The sequence below is a fragment of the Pleurodeles waltl genome, chromosome 8 (assembly GCF_031143425.1).
Source record: "Pleurodeles waltl isolate 20211129_DDA chromosome 8, aPleWal1.hap1.20221129, whole genome shotgun sequence".
NCBI classification, from domain to species: Eukaryota; Metazoa; Chordata; class Amphibia; order Caudata; family Salamandridae; genus Pleurodeles; species Pleurodeles waltl.
This window is the reverse complement of record NC_090447.1, coordinates 369,209,385-369,230,222: the sequence shown is the minus strand read 5'-3', so window position 1 is coordinate 369,230,222 and position 20,838 is coordinate 369,209,385. Positions and strand designations below refer to the sequence as shown.

The following is a 20,838-nucleotide window of genomic DNA, read 5'->3' as shown; positions in this document are numbered from 1 at the left end:
TCATGTCTGCTTCATCTGTGAAGCCTTTTGAATGAACACCAGGACAGTAATTGATGGTATCCTGACGAATGCCCGGGGCCTATTTTGGCAGATTTAATTTGTTGTGGTAATTGTCACGTGAGAACCTATTCAAGTCTACCATAATAACTGTTAGAAGGACTCTCCTCCCTCCCTGGAGGTCTCTCCGGCTTCCGCTGGGGATTCCTCCTTTGTGTTAGTGACCTATGAAAAAGACCATCATGCAGTGCCTTGCTTCACAAAAGGACACGTGCTGTAACACAATGGATTAAACCCAGATCTCTGTGACTGGGGATGAATGTTTGCATTGTTCAGCATTGTGTCCATCATTTGTTCGTTTTTCATTTGTCACCCTAAGTGGGAAGGGTATGCCCAGACTTGGGTCCCGTGCTCACTGTGCTACTGGATTCAAGCTAGCTTGGCTGATGAGGGGCGATACCCCAAAACCAATCCCAGGATGCTTGTTTCTGGTACAAGGAGGACCTCACTTGGCAGTTCGGGCTGGACTGTTCCCATGGGGAACAGGGTCAAGACCGATTTGCATATGGTTGGGTACAACCTGGGGTGGCCTGGTGGGCAAAAAAGACAATGGATTAAACTCAGAACTCTGTGACTGGGGGTGAATGCTTGCATTGTTCAGCATTCCGTCCATCATCTGTTCTTCTTGCACATACAAATGCTCCCAGCATGTCAGTGACACTTGATGTGTGAGTCCTGGAAACATAGTCCCTCTTTGGGGATATATAGCTAGTACCCACCATGTGACACAGCAGTGGAAGAATTCCTATTACATACTTATACCTTGAACATTTTAGTAGCCTCTCGATTCACAGAGGTAGCCAATGCAGATAAAAAAGCCGTGACACTCCTTTTAAATACACAGAATCTTCTGATGTCCTGAGCAGAGTGTTACCTCTGCCTCAGTGGAGGATGGAATATCCATCATTGCGAGCTGTAATTAGCCCACGAGGACCTAATGGAAGACGTTAGCATGTGCATTTGGGCTCAAAGTGTCAGGTAAACCCTTCACAAGTGCTATAGCGAAGCAGAGATACTTAACAGCCAAGTGTATTACATGACAAAAAGTAAGTGGTTCAGATTGCCTTAACTAGTGAAAATGTTAAGATGAATTTTAAAGTAGCTATAAAAATGACCTAAAAAGTTTTAATGTAGTTGTATAAATGAAATACAAATAATCAAATAATCACATTTACTATTTGTAACATAACAAGACTCTAAGATTTGTGTAATGGTGTAGCAATGGGGATGCAGGCGGTCATGGTGCCTATCGGCAGCTTTCCAGAGTTCCACCAGCCAAAAAATTGGTGGAAAAATAGAACATTTCCTTCAGCTTCAAATGTCCTACTAAAGGCAAGGAAATTATTACAGAATCAAAGAGCAGCTATATTGCTTTCAAACTAAGAGTTGTCAACAAGACATCATTCTTAGATAACGGTTGTTCAGTGAGCATTGTGAAATAGAACACCTTGTTTTACTGTTCAGAGAATGTTTTGTAACTTGCCTTTAAAAAAATATATGATAGTATAAATGCCATCAGACATTTTTACAAAACTGCCAGCTTGAAAGTAAGAAATGTGCTCACATAGCGGTAGGTTTGCTTGGAATTTACAAAGAATTTCAGCAGACCATTAAGAATCTACAACTAGCACATATTTCCATGAATATTCCAACATTAATACCTTTACATATAAAAAACGGGTCAATATCAGTAACTGCAAATTAAGTGCAAAGGTGCATTTACACTGTGTCTGTTTGTTTTTGTTTTTCTGAGGAGAAAGGAGAATACCGTTTCACATTCATCAGCAGAATAACTGTTGACGAGAAACCTTTTCTGGTTGGCCTTAAACGTTTGTATGAAAGTGTGTGCTATTATTCTGTGACCACTGTTCTGAGTTGTTTTCCTCCTGGCCTTTTGTTTTCCCCTTGGTTATAGAGAGCCCAGTGTATTTATTCGGGCGTTCTTTCTGATTTAGTATTTGCAAACAACTGTGTTAGGTCTTTAGGAGCTTAATGGCATGTTGCCTTGCAGATGATGCAGAGGGTGTTTAATATAACTTGTTTGATGGTCAGCCAATATGGTTTTGAATGGATGCAGATATGTGTTATTTGTTCTTCTAAAATTATTCCTATGGCAAGGGCAACTGGAATTATGTAGCAGGGGAGCATCAAATTATGCAGAAGTGCTGACTAAGTTATACTTCAAGAAAAGGCAAATTTGCGCCATAATGCAGCACATTTATGATAGTATGACTTACTTATTATGTAATTTTTACGTCGGGGAATACTGTCATTTGATTTCACCTTGTTATTACCAGTTTACCAACCAAATACAGGAATAAGCAACTGAGGGGTCACACACTAACCTTTTCAAAGGGCCTTCATCTGCAAGTGAACACATGTTGCCATGCTTTTAGTAGCTTTTGATCCGTTTAACCTCGAAATACATTGTTGTGTTAAAATATACACTAATAATGTTAACACAACAGTGGCCGCAGAATTGCATAATTCCAGTAGCCCTGCCTACTGTTCTGTTTTGGACCATTTGTAGTTTTGTTAGAGTCTTCTATGGGGTAGTGACGAAAGTTAATGAGAAATAGAATAGTCTGTATAGGACTAGGGCTCGAATGAGGTGTATCCACTGAGGTATACTGAGCATGGAGCCAATGTTACACAGGAGACAGGGCGCATTTTTTGTTATTATTTATGCTTGAAGGCTAAGTGGGATGCCTGAGTCAAAAATAACTTCCAGATTCTGTGCTGCCATGATAGGAGCATGAGGGAGTTGAGGTTTTATGGCCAATTGAAAGAGAATATGAAAGGATTTTTGGTTGCAAACATCAGTACGTTTTTTTAAAAGTTACGATAGAGGATGTTTGTGTCCATCCAAGGGTTTGTGGCTAGCAAGCAAAGTCCCACGGCTAAGCTACCAGGGCTGTCTGGATATGGTAATCTAGAATTTGTGTCTCCTTTGGATTTTTAGACAAAATTAGGAAATTAAATCAGCTGAAGGTCACATGTACGTTTTAAAATGTACTGGGAAGAGATACAAGCCTCGTGGCTGATTCTGAGGTGCCTTGATATGCACTGCCTGAGTATGATGCAATATTTCGTATTTGTGAGAAAAGATATAAAAGCATGGGCTTTTCTACAAAAGCCAAAATCAGTTTCTTGGTGAGCAGTATCATTAATTATGTCAGTGATGGCAGATAAATACAATAAAATTAGTATTGCGTTGTCGTTTTTGTCACAGGTGATGTTCCTTAATATTTAGGATTGCTGTACCAGAGCAGTGGTTTAGTCAGATACCTGATTGGTGGTCTGAGACCAGCTGCTCTGATTGTAGGATGTGTATAATTTAGAAATGGCTGTTGAGTTAATGATTTTGGGCCATGAAAGAAAGGGAAGAGAAGGGTTTGTTGTTGGCATGTATCCTGGATCTGGACCAAGCTTCTTCAGAAGGGGTGTAGGAGAGATTTGTCTATGTTTTCATGATGTATCTCGCATTGTGGTGAGGCAATAATTGTTGGGGAAATGTCCTCTGCTAGGGTAATTTTGAATGACTTAGCAAGATGTAGGGAAAAGGAGTCATAGCTTGAGCCCAAGGGCACAGGTTACTGATGAGAGATGTAACATAATTTTATCTGAGTCAACTTCTGAACATTTTGAGATTGCCCAATTACCTGCAAATGTTTTGTGAATACCCACACAACCTGCAAGGTTGCGATTGTTCACTAGTCCTTGAGAGTTAAATCATCTTACAACGCCCATTATTCCATCCCTGTAAAAGAATTTGCCTATGCAGCCACTCTGTGTGGCTGTCAGAATTTCCATGAAAGTAAATCTCAGGTACAAGGTAAACTGCCACCATAATTCTATGAATCAGCAATATAATGTTACTTTTGTAAACACCAGTATTTGTGCAGATATGCCACACATTCTTGTGAAAATATCTTTGTGTTTTGGGCCCTATGTACTCAAACAACTACTGTAAAGATTGATAATTGCATTGAAGGGAAGGTGATTTAAAATGTGACATTATAGTTTGTGACAGAGCATGCTTTATAAATGAATATATGTTTTCTACAGTACTTTCCCGGCCAAGACCACACAGTGATGATTACAGTATCTTGAAAAAGAATCCTCCACCAAAGCCAAGGAGAAGTCCTAATACTAAGCTAACTGGTTCCTGTGAAGAAATACCAGCTTTGAAATCTAGAGATGGAAAACACTGCTCCCCAGTAAATAAAACTGTTCATAGGGAAATTGGGTTTATTCAAAGGGCAGCCTCTGCTGATGGACCACACCATGGGATTATGAGTATTTTTATGTCACAAGAAGATGATGAAACTGAACCAGTGTATATTGAAATGGCTGGCAGTGGCAGGAAAAGCAGCCCCAAGGAAGCTCAAAGCCCTGACCCAGGGGAATCAGTTTATGAAGAAATGAATTTTCTTCAAGAGGAAAGTGGATCTGTACAGTTGCCACAATTTACAGGATCCCCACCTTTGTTTACTGAGAGCACAAAAATGGTGACTGCTGAAGACATTGAAGCAAACTGTCAACAAAGCATTGGCTGCAAAGACCCTTGTGATATACCACCTCCATTTCCTAATCTACTTCCCCACAGGCCCCCACTACTTGTGTTTCCTCCAACACCTGTGACTTGTTCTCCTGCTTCTGATGAATCACCATTAACTCCACTGGAGGTAAAAAAGCTTCCCGTTTTAGAAACCAATTTGAACTACCCTATACAGTCAGACATTTCAAGTCCACTTTCTTCACAGTGCACCAGAACTCACAAGGGGGAAAACGAGAGAACACTTTCACCCGGCATGTCTGTGTTTAGTGTCTCTGGGAAAGTCTCACCTCCATCAACTCCCCCACCCCCTCTGCCTCCACTACCTCCTCCAGTGCCATCTTCAGCTTCCTATCAGGCTTCAACATATTTTACTTTTCCACCAGAAATTTCAAATGAAGTTTTACAGAATGCAGGAAAAATGTTAACAAACACAGAGATTTTGAAATCATCTGCAAAGACAAATCCACTGCCACCTGATGGATCCTCTAACTTTTCCTCAAAACTTCCTTCATCCTCCCCAGTGAAGACAGCAAGGATTGATCAGAGGAAAGTGCATTCTTGCTCACCAGCTCCACTTCTATTCAGTCCTTCCAACTCAAGGCACTTGACAAGTCCTCTTGATGAGTTAACTACCTTATTCAGCTCTGGAAGAAGTCTGCTACGGAAGTCTGCTGCAGGGAGAAAAATACGAGAGCCAGAAGGTAACATTTACATTAAATGACTTTTTGTCAATTGAAATGTATTTTTTGTCCTGCATGACAACTAGAACTGTCAAAAAAACATGCAATTCATTCCAGATGGCATGCGATGTTACAAATGTAACCTTGCCAATACTAGGAACATAACCTGTGAGTATACAAGTCTTAACAACTGGACATGTTGTGGATATTGTCTGATGTTTTCATATATTGTTGGTACATCAATATTGTCAAGTAATTACTTAGATTGCATTTGACTTAACATGTCTATTAGGGTGTATCGCTGCTAAAAGTACACCCTCAATTTCAATGCAAATGTCATTCCTGCTTTTTCCGTATTCTTCAAAACTCCAGTATGGTATCTTGATGTACCTTTTCTGACATCATAGTTAATATAAAAAACATTGCATTTTCAAATTCAAGCATGGTGAATGTAGTAGACAATTTAAAAAATTGGTGTCTATTCTCAATAAATTGAACATGGTTATTTGCAAAATATAATATCTATTGACATACTTAGGAGGCATGCCATTTTTGATATTTGCTAAGCATACATTTTTGAAGTAGTATTTTGCAATGCCATGTCAAGATTGCTGTAATTTTACAAAGTTGTATATTTAAACATCTTATATAGTTTACTACATATATCAGAACCAGCCAGAGGCAGAAAAAATATTAAACTATAATATAAAATGTAGTAATCAATCACCAGCAAAAAAGAGCTTAAGGTCCAAGGCAAACATAATTAGGATTTTGGAAAACAGGCACTTCTGTTAAACAACCATACATTCCTTTATGCATGAAGGAAAAGAATGCATGTATGTAGTTCTTGGGCGTTACAAAGTCCCTACAGCTTTTTTACTTACTATGTTGGCTCAGAGGAATGTTAAGTAGAGTCACTAAAACTATCAGAGTTATCTTTCTTCAGTTATAAAATAATTTCACTTTCAGAAGTTGAGCACTATTGAAGAATTAAGGATCTGGAAAACCTTAGTTTATGTTTCTTTCATTCATATTTCAAATGTCTTGTAATTTTTGGTCTAAATGTAACCATTTTATTTTTCTTTCAATACTGAGTATGGCGAAAAGATGTGTTTCAGCATCATTTTAGTTCTTTGGTTCTTTTGCTCATTTGTGCATGCATTTCCTAAGCAGAATTGTTTAATATGATAGGCGACCAAGTGTTACATCTTATTTTTTCAACCATTCTTCCATGCACATCTTACAACGCCTCCAAAATACACCACTTTATATACATGGCACACATTCATCTTCTGTTGTTTTTCAAACTATTGCTTCCTTCAGGTAAATACCATTTAAATCACTTTATAATAATTATTGATCCTCATAATTGACAACGGAGGTCGGTATGTTCTAAAAGCAGAATTTAGATGCCATGACATCCTTATCTATCATAATCAGCAAACGTTTAAATAGTCATTATGATGTAATACTGACAGAGAAAAAGAATGTTAAAGTTATCATTTTAATGGAGTTACTGACATTAGAGCTTTTATTAGATCCTCTCCTGTAGCTCATTATTGCCAAATTAGGCTACAGCCACTTACCCCATGTGATATCAACCTATTCATCTTTGTTGAAAAGGTTTTTTAAGCATGCACTAGAACACCTTTGCCAGTCAACTTTCAGGAAAAACACACTCATACTGGTAAAATAGACTGAAGTTCCTCAACGTAGCTGACTTAGAACAAATAGAAGTGAGACATCAGGTTGAACATATCAGGGTGAGTGTTTCTGTGCTCTCTCCTTTTACAGTATAAAAGATATCAAACTTCCTCAAGAGAAAAATATATTTTGTTAATATGCTTGAAGTTGAAAAAGATTACCTTTATACTATCAGTGGCCAAAGGAACGCAAGGCTGAATGTGTCCTACAAGGATGCTGCTTTTCAGCAATGATGATGTTTAAGAAAAGCAAAGTGCTGAGACTTTTGGAGAGATGTACTTAGGTCAGCCATAAATCAGTCTGTTTTTTTGCACAGCAACGTTTGTATGATTTTATCAGACTTTTGCTTGATATATGATTGTTGTGACTGATGTGTATGTGGTAGGATTCTTAACTCTCTCAAAATGGCTGTAAATGCAGAAAGAGAGGCGGAAGAGGGGCTTCAGTCCTCTGCCACTGCATTTTCACATAGTGAATGTTGATTTTCTTTAGAAGTGGTCCCAAAATACAAAATCCTTGCACATTTTCCATAGACTTCTTTAGCTAGGGCAATCACAAAAAATGCTAAGCTGAATGACACCAAATTTGACAGGAAGCTAGATCTAGGTCCAGAAATCATGCTTTTTGTGATTTGGTGCGAATAAGTTCACTATTTTTTGAGGTATTAAGTTTAAATCATACTTGTATGTCCGGATGGTTAGGTTCAAGGGACTCTTGCAATTTTAAAAAGTACAGCTTTCTACGTGTCCAGGGGAGTTCTTTCTCCTTGAGCCAATTCTCTCTCATGGGAGACACACTCCTGTGGGACCGAGCTCTATGACTGGCTGTCTGCAACATGAAGAAAAATGTTGCAGGCAATCATCACAGGACTCGGGGACTTAAGGCCTGATTACGAGTCTGGCGGTCACAAGACCCTCAGACTTGCGGTGGCAGTCAGACTGCTGCAGCGGTCTGACCTGTATATTACAAGTTTTGCAGGCAGTCCCTTCCACAGACTGACATCTCTGCCAGGATCCAAGATCCAGACGGACTTACTGCGCTCCTGGATGTAATCAGTCAGGGCAGCGCTGAACTCAGCGCCACCCTGCTGATTACAATCTTGTTCTCCGCCAGACTTTTCATGGTGGTTTGCCCACCATGAAAAGGCTGGCAGAAAGGGGCCGGGTGGGGGGCAGAGGCATGGTCAGTGCAGAACCCCTCCTGCCTAGCACCATCGGAATGAGCACTGTCTGCACTGAAAACAGTGCACATTCTGAGGTTGCTGGCCGGCCCCCTCTGTGCAACGAGATTGCACTCTGCTCCTTTAGGGGAGCTGAGTGTTATCTCGTAGCTCTGTTCCAGCTAGTCTGACTGGCAGGAACGTTTCTATTTCAAGGTTTCCTCTGGTCAGTTAGGTCAGATCGGTGGAAATCTTGTAATAGGGCTGGGGGGACGCCACTGCCATGGTGGTGGTGTCCTCCTTGCGAGTTTGGTGGTCCTGCATTGGTACCATCAAACTAGTAATCGGCCCCTTAGTCCTCTGTCCTGCGTTTGATTACAAAAAAACATAAGGGGGCAGACTAGGGATACCCTGCCCTTTTCCTAGGCCCTGTGTGGGGCACCCTGTGGGACCTCAAAAGGCCAAAATACTATACATATTTTTTAAAACAAACTCTATCATGTTTTTATTAAAATAAAATTTGACCTCCATGTTGGGCTAGGGCCAAGTTTCTTTACTAATATATTTTTGAAGCGGGGGCATTAGTGGGGCCTCCTTCCAAGAGTCACTGAAAGCCCCAGGGACCCCATCCCTGGGGCCAAATATTAATTTAAGGTAAGGTGTCCCCCCCCTTTCCTAAAACTTACTGAGGCCCCCAGATACTCCAGCCAAAGGCCGAGCTCAGCAGGGTTTGGGTTTACACATGATAATAAAATATTAATTTAAGCAAAAAAAGCCTTAGAAATTCAATGTAAAAAACAAAGATTAAAATCATGTTATAGTCAAGTGTAAAATTCAGTTACAACGTGACAGAAAAAAACACTAAATTCACCAGCTATAGTTATCTCTAGTTATAGTTTTAGTTATCATTATGGTTATCTCTAGTAACTGTAACTTGTAGTTCAAGGTCTTCGTGTCCTCACCATGCACAGCCAATCACCCCACATATTACATTACTCATGATATGCTCTAGAAAACCATTGATAACTTGCAACATTTGAAATTACTTTATTGATGGCAAAACTGTGTATAGGGAGGCACATGTTATAGGTACCTTAGGTTATAATTACTAGAGATAATTATAACTGGTGAATTTCAGTGGTGTTTTGTGCCTAAAATGTTTCATTGTCACTGAAATTTACACCTAACCTAATGTCACTTTAACCTTTTTTCAGAGAATATATATATATATATATATATATATATATATATATATATATATATATATATATATATATATTTAGATACAAAAAATCTTTCCTATAAATACTCTACCTCTGCTATAGTGTTGCCACAATTAGCTGTCAAGAGTACAACACTTCTAACCACCAAATGTTTTCTTCGACTGCTCCAAAACATGATATTTATCCCAAGGTCAATAAATAAGTCACAGGCTTCAGGAAGGCTTTTATTAGCTGATATGTTCTGATCAAACCAAAAGCCTAAGTTTTTCACTGTGGGCCTATCAATGAGTTGTTCTCACCAATGAAAGTCACTAAAGAATCTGCCCATTTTAGAATCTCCTGCCCAATTTAGTAATTCCTGTCTTTCCCCATTTTATGGGCAGCATACTAGTGCCATTTGGGTATGGATGCCTAGCAAACACGCCAGGCAGGTACTTGGATCGACTGATGGTTGACATGTTATGAAATATGCCTAGTTAGGCAGTAACTTCCGAGTCTACAGTGCTGGTCCTCTGCATCCTAGGACTTCATACACGGAGATGTTCACCAACTATGCTCATCCCTACCTCAACTCCTCCCAACTAAGGAGAATCTCAGCAGAGGTAAGAACGTTGAATGTGACTTTCCTAGCATAGCTATGTTTTGTGTATAACCAATAGAAAAAAGTAAAACAAGGAGAAATACTTTGGAAATGTCATCCAGAGAGGCAAGAGAATAGGAGGGAAGACAACAACCCTACTGAGAAAAGGCTCTAATAACACAGCTGATTCCTAAAGCCTATTTGTCCTCAAACAATATTGTGTGATATTTCTGAATTCATTTAAGCCCTATAGCACTCAAAAGTTGTTTTTGATACATTTTACAAGTGGTTAAGCAATTCATTTTTTTTTGTTTTTAATTCTTGAATGTACATACTGAGCCCCACTAACATGATATAATGTAACGGTATTGCTGGAATAGCCTACGTTTACTATTGGCTCTCTGACAGCTACAGATGTAAATAAATACTATAATGACCTTGACACAAAGGAAAATGAATTTGGAAATGTGAATGCAGTCACCTCCTAACAATGCTGCCCTTGTCATCCATGTCTGCCACTGAATTGACAGTTAATTGCACAACAACATCCTACTAACCCAGCAAACCTGGGGTTAAATATTGGATGTAGTGAAAGATTGTGCCTAAGGTGCCAGGGAGGAAGCTCACGTTAGAAAGGAATATATACATTTTAATTCAATGGGTATGGGAAGATCAAAAACCCAAAAAACATGCAGAGATGCACACACACACACACACAGAGAAGATGATTATACAGAAATGTAGATGAAGAGTGCTTTTTGTGGTTCCTCTCAGTGATGTGATGATTTTAGTTATTTATCTTTGGCTCATAAGTGTACTCTGAGTTGGCTGCTAAATATTTTTTGCTTTGGATGTCTCTGGATAGAGACAACCTTATCCCTATCCATCTGCAATATCAGGTACATATCATCAATTTACTTTAAAATCTGATATATTCTGACATATTCTTTGTGAAGATCTAGGTATACAGCAGCAAATGCTTGTTAAGAATGGAAACAGGGGAACGAGAAAAGCCCTGTAAGACACCATATTATAGGACCAGAGTTTTAGAGAGTCCTTGCCTAAATGAGTGCATCAAAACGGTTGATATAGGTTCCACCAAATCCTAAAAATGGATGTTCAGAAAGTAATTATCAAATGTATCAAAAGTAGCTGATAGATTTAACAGGATCAGCACTGCTGGCTGGCCTACATCCTTTGGCAACCCCAACCAGTTGGATAGTATTCAGATTGGCTTTCCCAAGAAGATTATGTCCCTTAATAAGTGGATGACACTACTTCAAAATTACCACATCATTGCTTTACAAAGAAGAGCAAAAAACAGATTGGTCAGATGTTTTGTGGTTGAAATGGGGGACGGCGGGGAGGGATGTTGGCCTTCTTAAAAAGTTGGGTGATCACAGCTTAATAGAAGCCTGTTGGTACTTATTCACTTTTGATTTATTTATTAATAAATCTAGCTAATATTGGTAATAAGGGTTTTGCTAATTTAAACATGGTTTAGTTAGAGTTAGGATAAGTGGCGATAACCAAGAATGCATGATCTTGTTGAGTAAATGTTCTGTGATATGGTCTACAGTAAAAAGACATCTTGTTACAATGGCTTTGTTTAATATGATAATAAGCCACTTCACAAGACTGCTACTAAGGTTTAATAATGTCCTACACTTACAGACCTGTAAAAATCTGGAGTATCTAGGAGAAGAGAGTTCTTTCAATAATTTGAAAATAATTAGAAGAAACCATTTCTTGTAATCTAATACGTATTAGAATGGAATAGATTCTTACTATGAAAAACATTTTGTTTAACCCATTTGTAATTACGAGTAAGCAGCCATGTCTACATACATGGGGGATGAGAATGTGGCGTAAGAGCCTGAGCTGCCGACTTTGGTGCTGGGGACCTAGGTTAGAGTCTCGGCATCGGCTCAACATCCTGTGATTCTGAGCAAATCAATTAATCTGACCATGCCTACCAAAAATGAATGTGTCCTTGTGTAAAGTAATTGGTGCTCATGTAAGGCCCTCCAATACATTTGAGTCGAATTTGCGCTAAAACTGCAAAAAATAAATAAATACTAGCTAGTTTCCATTACATTTTACCACTACCAATCTTGTCTCCATTTCACATTGTGAATGCCCTAAGAGAAATATATGTTAGATTCATATGATCATGGACCTTGGACCTTTGCACTATGTTTTAGAGATCGACAGAGAGTGGTGATTTGATAGCAGAAATGTGTTAAGTGTCTTTACCTTCTCTTCCATTGACCATTTTTAGTTCTCTAGGGAAAATGGATACTGATTTTAGTTTGTAAAGAACTCAGGATCAATAAACTCTTTGCTCCTGTTTTGTATTTAATTTATTTATATGTCTGCTTCACCAAAAGCAGGGACAACATCAACATACTGTAATGGTGATGAGACCAGGATAATGATTTATTAATAAATGCACATTTATGAAGCCAAAGGTTCATACTGAGTAATGTAAATGATCCTCAATATACTTAGTCCCTGGAAGAAACTGATAGACAAAACAATTAGACAGTCTTCTCTCTTGCTCTGTCTTGCGACTACTAATTTTAGGGGAACCAGTGATATCATGAGTAAGATGTCCTTAAGGGTTCACTTATATTCAGCATGCCTGGCATATATATATCTCGGAAACTCACAGCCATATTTGCCATTATTTGAGGTTGTGAACCTAGGGCATGGAAGGAGGCTTCACCCTGGCTGATGTATTAAATCAAGGACAATTTTCTTTCCAAAGCAGTAGGAATTTTAATGCATCATTCACAGTAAACAAACCTGACACCACATATATTATTAATATTCCAATTTAATGGACTGTGTTAGAGTTGCATGTCATTTGTGCAAGTGCCATACTTTCTACTCTTCAATAAAATAAGCTCAATGCCACTTTATTTTCAAAGGTGGTGGAAAGAGTGTGATGCATGAGACAGGTCGCCTTAATTTATTTATTAAGCATTACTGCCAACCCTCAATTAATTCAGGAACTACTTCAGAAATGTTTTGACTCAAATAGGTCCATGCCCTAATGCATGTATTACAGTGCATTTAAAATAAATGTTAATATCTATATATTTGTACTAAGGAACACTCAGAAAATTGCTGACAATAGCATTTTGGGACTACAGTTAGGTATGCTGAGATATTGTGACTCCCTATAATTACAATAGTGATTAAGAATATATCCTCCTCTTACATGATGGTATGTACATGAATTAAATATGAAAGGGTGGCCATAGACATCTGAGATTACAGTGAACCGAGAAATGTATAGGCACATATGCGGTAATGTATGTGCATTGTTATAATGCTTTCATTATGTTCAGTTGTTTAAATGTTGTTATTGTGAAGATTGATAAAATAAGGACAGCAGAAATGCTGTGAAGATGTTGTTATTGTGCTTGTAGACCCTATTTAGTGATGCAACAGTATGAATCAATAGGTGTAAGAGGTATGTTAATTTGCTTAAAAGTACCAAAATCACTTTGATTAATTGTGGACAATTGCTTATTGAGTTAATGCATGCCCTCTGGGCTTTTACTATGCATTAATTTGTAATTATATCCATTCATGCTTAGTAAATAGTCAAGAGAATATGTCTCCAATTTAAATTGAAATGTGACTTTTAGGTAAAAGCATGAATCTTGCAAAAGTTGTTAAAAGCACTGGCCTCAAGCACCACAAGCCACTATATACCAAACTATGTTTTCACTCATAACTCCTGAACAGATTAATGGATTTAATTTTTTTTTTTTGTTCCTCAGCAGCTTCTCTAAAAAAACATGAACAACATTTTTGCAGTATCCATCTTTAGCTCTTACATTCTCAATAGTGTTGCAAAAAACATGGACATTTCACATTAAAGTCCTTTATCTTACTACGTTCTAATGTTAAATGACAGAAGTTGAGTTTTCAGGAAATCTCAAATTAAAATGTCAAAGAAATGTATTGTTGCCAGTGAGATATTTAGGTACATTCAATTTTGTAATCATTTCACAAAATGAAGCCTTAGTAAACGTATGGTAATTTTATAAATTTTTCTGTTTTTCTTACTTTTTGTCTCTGATAACTGATAGTTTTGTTTAAGGTAAATCATTTGCCTCAAGTTTAAAAACTTTGTACAATATGAAGGTTTTTTCTAAAAAATGTTTGGAAAAGAAGTTAAAATTAAAAATCAACATGATTTCAACTACCAATTAAGGAAAGAACAAGACAGCCTTTGCATATTTACACAGTGAAGCACATTACCATTTGTGCTGCTGCCTAATAAATTCTTGTGACTCTGCAACAGCAGGCAGTTGAATGATTTATTGTGGCTACTCTGTCATTGGTCTAGCCAAAGATATGTATGCCTTGGAGCTGATGTGATTTGTGAAAGACTTGATTACAAGTAAGTTCTGCCAGGTAGGCTACGCTGAGCACATGCTGATGAGGAGGATCCAGAGATTGGGGGTGATTTTATCTAAATCTCTTTTTCTGTGCAAATAACATAATACTTGCCTTATTCACAGTTGTTACTTGGCCGTAGCAGTGGTACAGAAGAATGACAAACTTTTCAATAGCAGCCATAACTGCTCCAGTCTCATTTAATGTAGGTGAGCAGGAACGGGTACAAAGTACTTGCTGTCAATTTTGGGCAATTATTCCAAGTTCTTTAGTAAGGTATTTTGCCTCTTGCTTAAACTTTGATGTGGTATCACTCCCATCAGTAAAAGAAGAACTGGTATGGTTATGCATTTGTCAATTACTAAGGCTTTAGCCATATCACTAATGTCTAATTTATGAAAACTTTTGCTTGCAGTGAATTCAATCCAGGATTGCTCAGAGTTTAGGGTGTTTGCCAAGTGTAAAGCTAACATGAAAACATAGATGTCTGCAGTATGCAAGAGAATGTTCTTCCTACATTCAGCAGTGTCATACATACAATGAAGAAACTCTCTTATGTCAGCATTCTATTGAGTGCAGCGTTGCAGGCACCATGTGAATATGAACATCTAACTCCTGCCAAGAACTACATATTTATCATTAAGTGTTGCTCCTGCTATGAGGAAAGCCACTAGGTCAAACATTTCTTGTTTGTTTTAATCATCTATGCATTTTTTGCAGTTTGCCAGGTAAGTTCATGCGCAAGTTCCATTACCTTTTTTACCTTACATGGAGGGCTTCAGTCTTTGTGTTTAAGAGACATCTAAGTTTATCTATTTCATGAAGATTAGGTTGTCGAAACTGATTTTTTTATGTTAGCAATGAACTGCATACTTTTATACTCCAGAAAGCTGTTTCTTTGTCTTAATGTCAGGGGCTCCATGAACCCCTGCTTTGGCAGCTACAGCTCATATATCTCATAATTAACACTTTGAAAGAATGCAGCATCAACAGAAGAGCAAGTGGGAGCAAGGAAAAACTAAATATGGGTATGTAGAAAAGGGAAAAAAGAAAGGAATATTGAATAGAAGAAAGAGTGAAATGAAAGAGATGCTTAGGTAGATGAATGAGTGGGTGAATGGATGAATGAGTGGGTGGGTGAATGAGTGGATAGATGAATGTGTGGGTAGATGTATGAATGAGTAAAAGAATGAGTGAATAGACATGTGGATAGACAGGTGAAAGGGTGGCCCTGTAGTGAATCCTAGTTTGTTTTAATGGAATAACAGGAGTTAGCTTAGCCTTTGACTTGCAGATTCCTGCCCCCATCACCTAGTGACTTTTAACCTACTTAGCTTGCTCTGTCTTAGACCATTTATTTAAATAATTCTTCTAAGATGGCTGCCTTGTTTATAATTAGGGCTTTTTGTTTAGAGTTATGTTATCAGTGTCACCGTGCTAAGGCGTCAACTCATGCAACAAACTGTAGGTGCTCACATTAGAAATTACTGTCTCAAGCATGCAGGGTTATCTATTGTTTTGGAACAACCTACATCAGGGGTCCAAGTAGATCTGTATAAATACATCACACTTTAGACAGATAATCAGAGGGATTCTGACGAGATACCATCGCTGCTATCGATGCTGCACGTTGCCTTGACGTTGACCCGAACTTCGTGTTCTTCCGAAGTCTGAGCTCGAGACCTCATTCAAAGTAACCAGGGTTGGGGGCTCCTTCCAGGAACATGGCATTGGCAGATTAGGTTTAACATGCCCAGCTCCCCTCTAGGTAGAAGGTTAGACCTATCATGATGGGGTATTAGGAAGTACTACATACTTTATGTCTTTCCATGCTAACGCAAGATGGTGGGGGTCTTCATAATCATGACTCTTGTCTTTACAATTCTATTTCTTGCACTGTTCATTATCTTAATCATTGCAGCCCATGCGATTTACCTTATTGTATTAAATAAAAACTATTGAAACATTATTGCATCTTCGTCATTGCCTGTGTTTGGTTGAGACATGATATATCTATGAGAAAGGGGTAATCTCCGTTTAACCATGACACTACCTGAGATATCATACTTCTGAGGCCATGCGTAAAGGCTGCCACAAATCACTTTTAACTGTTTGGGTTGTTGGTGAGGTACTGCTAGTGAGCCGGAAGGGTTGGGACTACAGTTGCAACTTGTTGTAGGATCGGCATAGTCACATACAAACATAAGTACTGTCATCCTTGAACCAGCAATTTTGCCCAGAGCAAGAGTCCAAACTACGACGGCTAGATAGATAGATAGATAGATAGATAGATAGATAGATAGATAGATAGATAGATAGATAGATAGATAGTCTTTACTGTGTCACTTTCATTTTTCTTCCATTTACAACAGCATACAGAGTTATATGGTTCCTACGAATCAAGTAGGGCTGTGTAGTTGATCAACATAAACATCAGCATTTAGCATGTAGGGACTCAGTCCACATATACCATCAGTAAATGTTGACATGTTTTCTAGCTAGCTTACAGTGTCCCAGCTGAACCTCTAAACACACCAGGATACCAGATGGGTTCTGCATCCTCGAACATGATTGCTCAGTATTGCAAGGAAATCGTAGTAACAGTTCTACCCTTTCATTGTCACTCAGTGTACCTAAGATGAGACACAAGAAAGATGTAGAAATGTCTTTTAGAGCATTTTGTGCAAGAATCTTAATCTTGCATAAAAAAACATGAGCTGTGATTATTAGGCAAACAAGGCAAAGCATGGTAACCAGCATTACGAAGATGGTGAAAACGATAAACAGTTCAACCATGGTAGTGTTATTGTTTGGGTACACTTCTATCTGTTACTACCTACACTTTCAAGAGCATAGTGGGAGTACCCTCTGTCATATTAAGTCAGATAGCTGACACCTTATCCCTGGGTAAGATGTTACCAGAAGCCAAGAAACCAGAGTGGCGTAGTACAAGCTATAATCCTGTCCAGGGTAAAGGTCAGGATCAAGATCAGCATCAGAGTAAGCCAAGCTGCTTCTTGGGCACCGTGTGTCACGTTCCAAGATAATCCCTGCAGAATTGGTCCTAAGCAGATGCGGTGCAGAGGCAGTTTTTATAATACAAGCAGCGTTCTAGTCACACTGTGTCAATGGTGCAGGTTTGTGCAATGATATTTCTGCAAGTGCAGAGCTGTCTCTACAGACAATCAGAATACTTAGGGTATCAAGCTCTGTGTGCTATCCTTGGAGGAAGTGTACAGACTAGATGGCATCAATGCTTACAAGAAACAAGCTGCATGTACATTGAATTCTCCGTATATCATCGCATGAGTGAATGCCATGTAAAAGGTTACCAACAAAAAAGAAAGGCTAAGTTAAAATATGTATTTTGAAATGGAAGCACTAAACGGGCCCTATCATGCTTGACCTCATACCGTTGCTTGGTTGTGAGAGACAAAACAAAAGCTGAAATAAGAATATGAAGGTAGCCTAAAATAGTATAAGAATGAATATATATATATAAAATATGGAATACACCTCAATAATAGAAGCAAACAAAAGCCAAAAAAGCCAATTAAAAGCTAATAAGATTAATAAAAACAACTTACTTGAAAACAAAAGGCTGAATCAATGTCTAGGAGGCTTCCAACATACTTCCATGTCCAAAGTCAATGGGATCCAGGAAGGAACATGCAACCTGTAGGGTCAGCTCATAGTCTACATTGAGTTGTCAAGGAAGTAGCCCAGTGTATCAGTCTTGAATGTAAGGCTTTCACATTAGGTATGCTTGCCGTAGTAACAGCTTCTAGGGCTAGAACGGGGCTGACAACAACAATGCATTTCCCCTGAGCATATTGTCTCTGTATGGTTTACCAAAATTTAGAAAGTCTAACTAACTGTAGCTTTGTATAGTGTTTGGTGGCTGCAAAAGAGCACATTTCTCTAGGAAGTGCAGGGTAAGGTTCTTACCTACATTTGAAAGTTTGCAACCCAAAAACAAGACACTGAGAAAAGAAACGTTCGATTTTTGGAAATTAAGTTTACAGCATATTCAGCAAATCCCAACACTGTGCGATCTGCTTGCGTTAAGTGTGTGTTTAAAGCATTATCCATCAGATAGCCATATCAACATAGGAAAATGCTTCTGATACATTGTATGTAAAATTGGCATTAAATGGGCTGAAAACAATCCAGGACTGTTCTTATATCCCTGAGGAAGTAGACAAAACCAGTGTTGTGAACCTAGGGTGGACAATGCAATTAGGTCTCTGCTTTCAGGTGCTATATTTTGACAGAAAAAATGTCCAATTTTGTTTTGTATTTTTTACATACTATATTGTTTACCAGAGCCATAAAGTATCAGTTTTGAATTGTAAAGGTATGTGTGTGTGACTGTTTAAATGTATGTAGTCTATGACTATGTGATAGGAATATTCTTGGTTCATGACAGGAAAAAGAAGATCGTTCATAGGAGACAAACAGTGTTCGATTAGTCTCTAGTATTTAAGTTGTGAAGGAATTTCCCTCACAAGCTTTTGCTTCATGTTTAACAGGGTATTGTGGTAGCACATGTGGACTATATTGTATAGTAATTATATGGTAGGTGTAACACTGAAACCAGCCTACATGACGGCGGTATAGTGCCAGGGATTGTGGGAGAGCTCAATCTTTGGCATACAGCTGTTTAACTGCTTCAGAAACAAGAACTGAGAAGGAAAGCAATTTTAACATATTTTCCCTGTGGGACTTTCCTAACAAACTCAGGTGGCCAATCTACCTCAGCCAGGAGACTGTCATAAGTACATGTTAATTTATCCCAGAGAATCACTTTGATGTTGAGCAGTATGTTGCCCTCAATTTGAATGTCCAATTCATATAGTCTGTCTGAAGGGCTCACCCGCTGGTCTGGTGTTCCAAATTGTACAAATGTATTAGTTGTTCTCTGTTAGAAATTGGGTCTCTAGTTGAGAGGTATTCACCCTGTCCAAGTAGGCACAGACATCATAGTCAGGGTAAGTCAGGTACCCCCCATAAATTAATCTGTGCACACACTCTGGTAGCTTGGCACAGAGCAGTCCACCTTAACTTAAAATGCAACGTGTAAAATATTTGTGCAACACTAAAGAAAGTAAAACAGTGAAAACACCACACAGAAAGATACCACACTTGGATAACAAAATAAATCTTAATTTAATGAACAAAACAAGACCAAAATGACAAAAATCCAATAATAGAAGTCGAGATATGAAGTTTTAAAGAATATTTGCAGATATAGTGCTTAGAAGCTTAAACCTCCAACCAGGGCTCTCTGGTCATGCTAGACCAGGTCAAATCTGAAAAGTCAATCCAACCACAATGGAGCACAGGTTGGATACAGGGACCAACCTTTTCCCCTAAAAACAGTACCTGTGGATGGAGGATGTGTTTATGCCGAAAACTCGATTTGAGGAGCAGAGGAGGTGGTTCGTCGGTGTTGATCCCTTTGGATGCAGGTGATACTTTGGTTCAATCAGTGCAGATGGAGAAGCATCATTGCAAATTCTTTGTGATGAAGGTGATGCGTCATCATTAAGCCACGCCATCGGCAATGCAAAGTCCTCAAGCAGCAACGCAGTGGCGTTGATGAAAATACATAGGTTCTGACTGGCGCAAAGGTGGTGATGCGTGGATTATGCTGGTGCAGCACAGGAAAACCAACTTCCAAGGGCCCTGGACTGGATTGACACCACTTGGCAAAGAGCAGGAGGGAAGCAGACAAGCCCTTGGAGTCACTCTGTAGGTCCAGCCCTTCTCACCCAGGCAGAGAGGGCAGCAGGCAGCAGTCAGGTCAGCACAGCAGAAAACCAGTTCTTCCAGAACAGCAGTCCAGCACTATAGCAGTCCATCAGCAGCAGAACAGTCCTTCTTCCTGGCAGAGTACCCACAGGTCCAGAAGTGTACTGTTTTGGTAGGGTCAGAAATTTGGTTCTTATTACAGTGATAGCTTTGAAGTGGAGGTGCCTTCAAAGAGGAGTTTTTGAAGTACACAGAGGTCCTCCCTTCCTGGCCTGACGAGCAATAGTGGGAATTCTAAGTGTATTCCTCTCCTTAGTTTTAGCCACCAGACCCATGCAAGTTGTTTGTGCAGACCCACTACAGGGGGTTATGCAGTCCTCTGTGTGAGAGATTGCAGGACACTGCCTATTCAGGCATAAGTGTCCCCCCCCCATCCTGCCCAGGATGACCCATCAACATGCAGATGGTCACTCAGTTCCACCTACCCTTCCTTTGTTTGAGGCTGTGTAGAGGGAATAGAGGAAACCAGCTGTCACCCCAGCCCAATTGAGAAAGGCTGCAGGCACACAGGGCTGAGAACAGGAAAATGCCAAATTTCTTAAAGTTGGCATTTTCAAAATTGTAATAGTAAATCTGAATTTACCATCAAAGAGGATTTAGCATTACAATTTCATTGGTACTAAATATGACAGATATACTCCTTC

The 20,838-nt window shown here is 38.9% G+C and overlaps 1 protein-coding gene across 1 annotated transcript in view; it reads left to right on the top strand.

Annotated features, from left to right (window-relative positions):
- Window positions 1-20,838, top strand: part of MYO16 (myosin XVI) — a 2,485,855-nt gene that overhangs the window by 2,132,085 nt on the left and 332,932 nt on the right. The window contains exon 32 of the mRNA XM_069204246.1: window positions 4,126-5,319. Coding sequence (XP_069060347.1) covers window positions 4,126-5,319 — 1,194 coding nt within the window. The remainder of the gene's footprint in view (window positions 1-4,125; window positions 5,320-20,838) is intronic.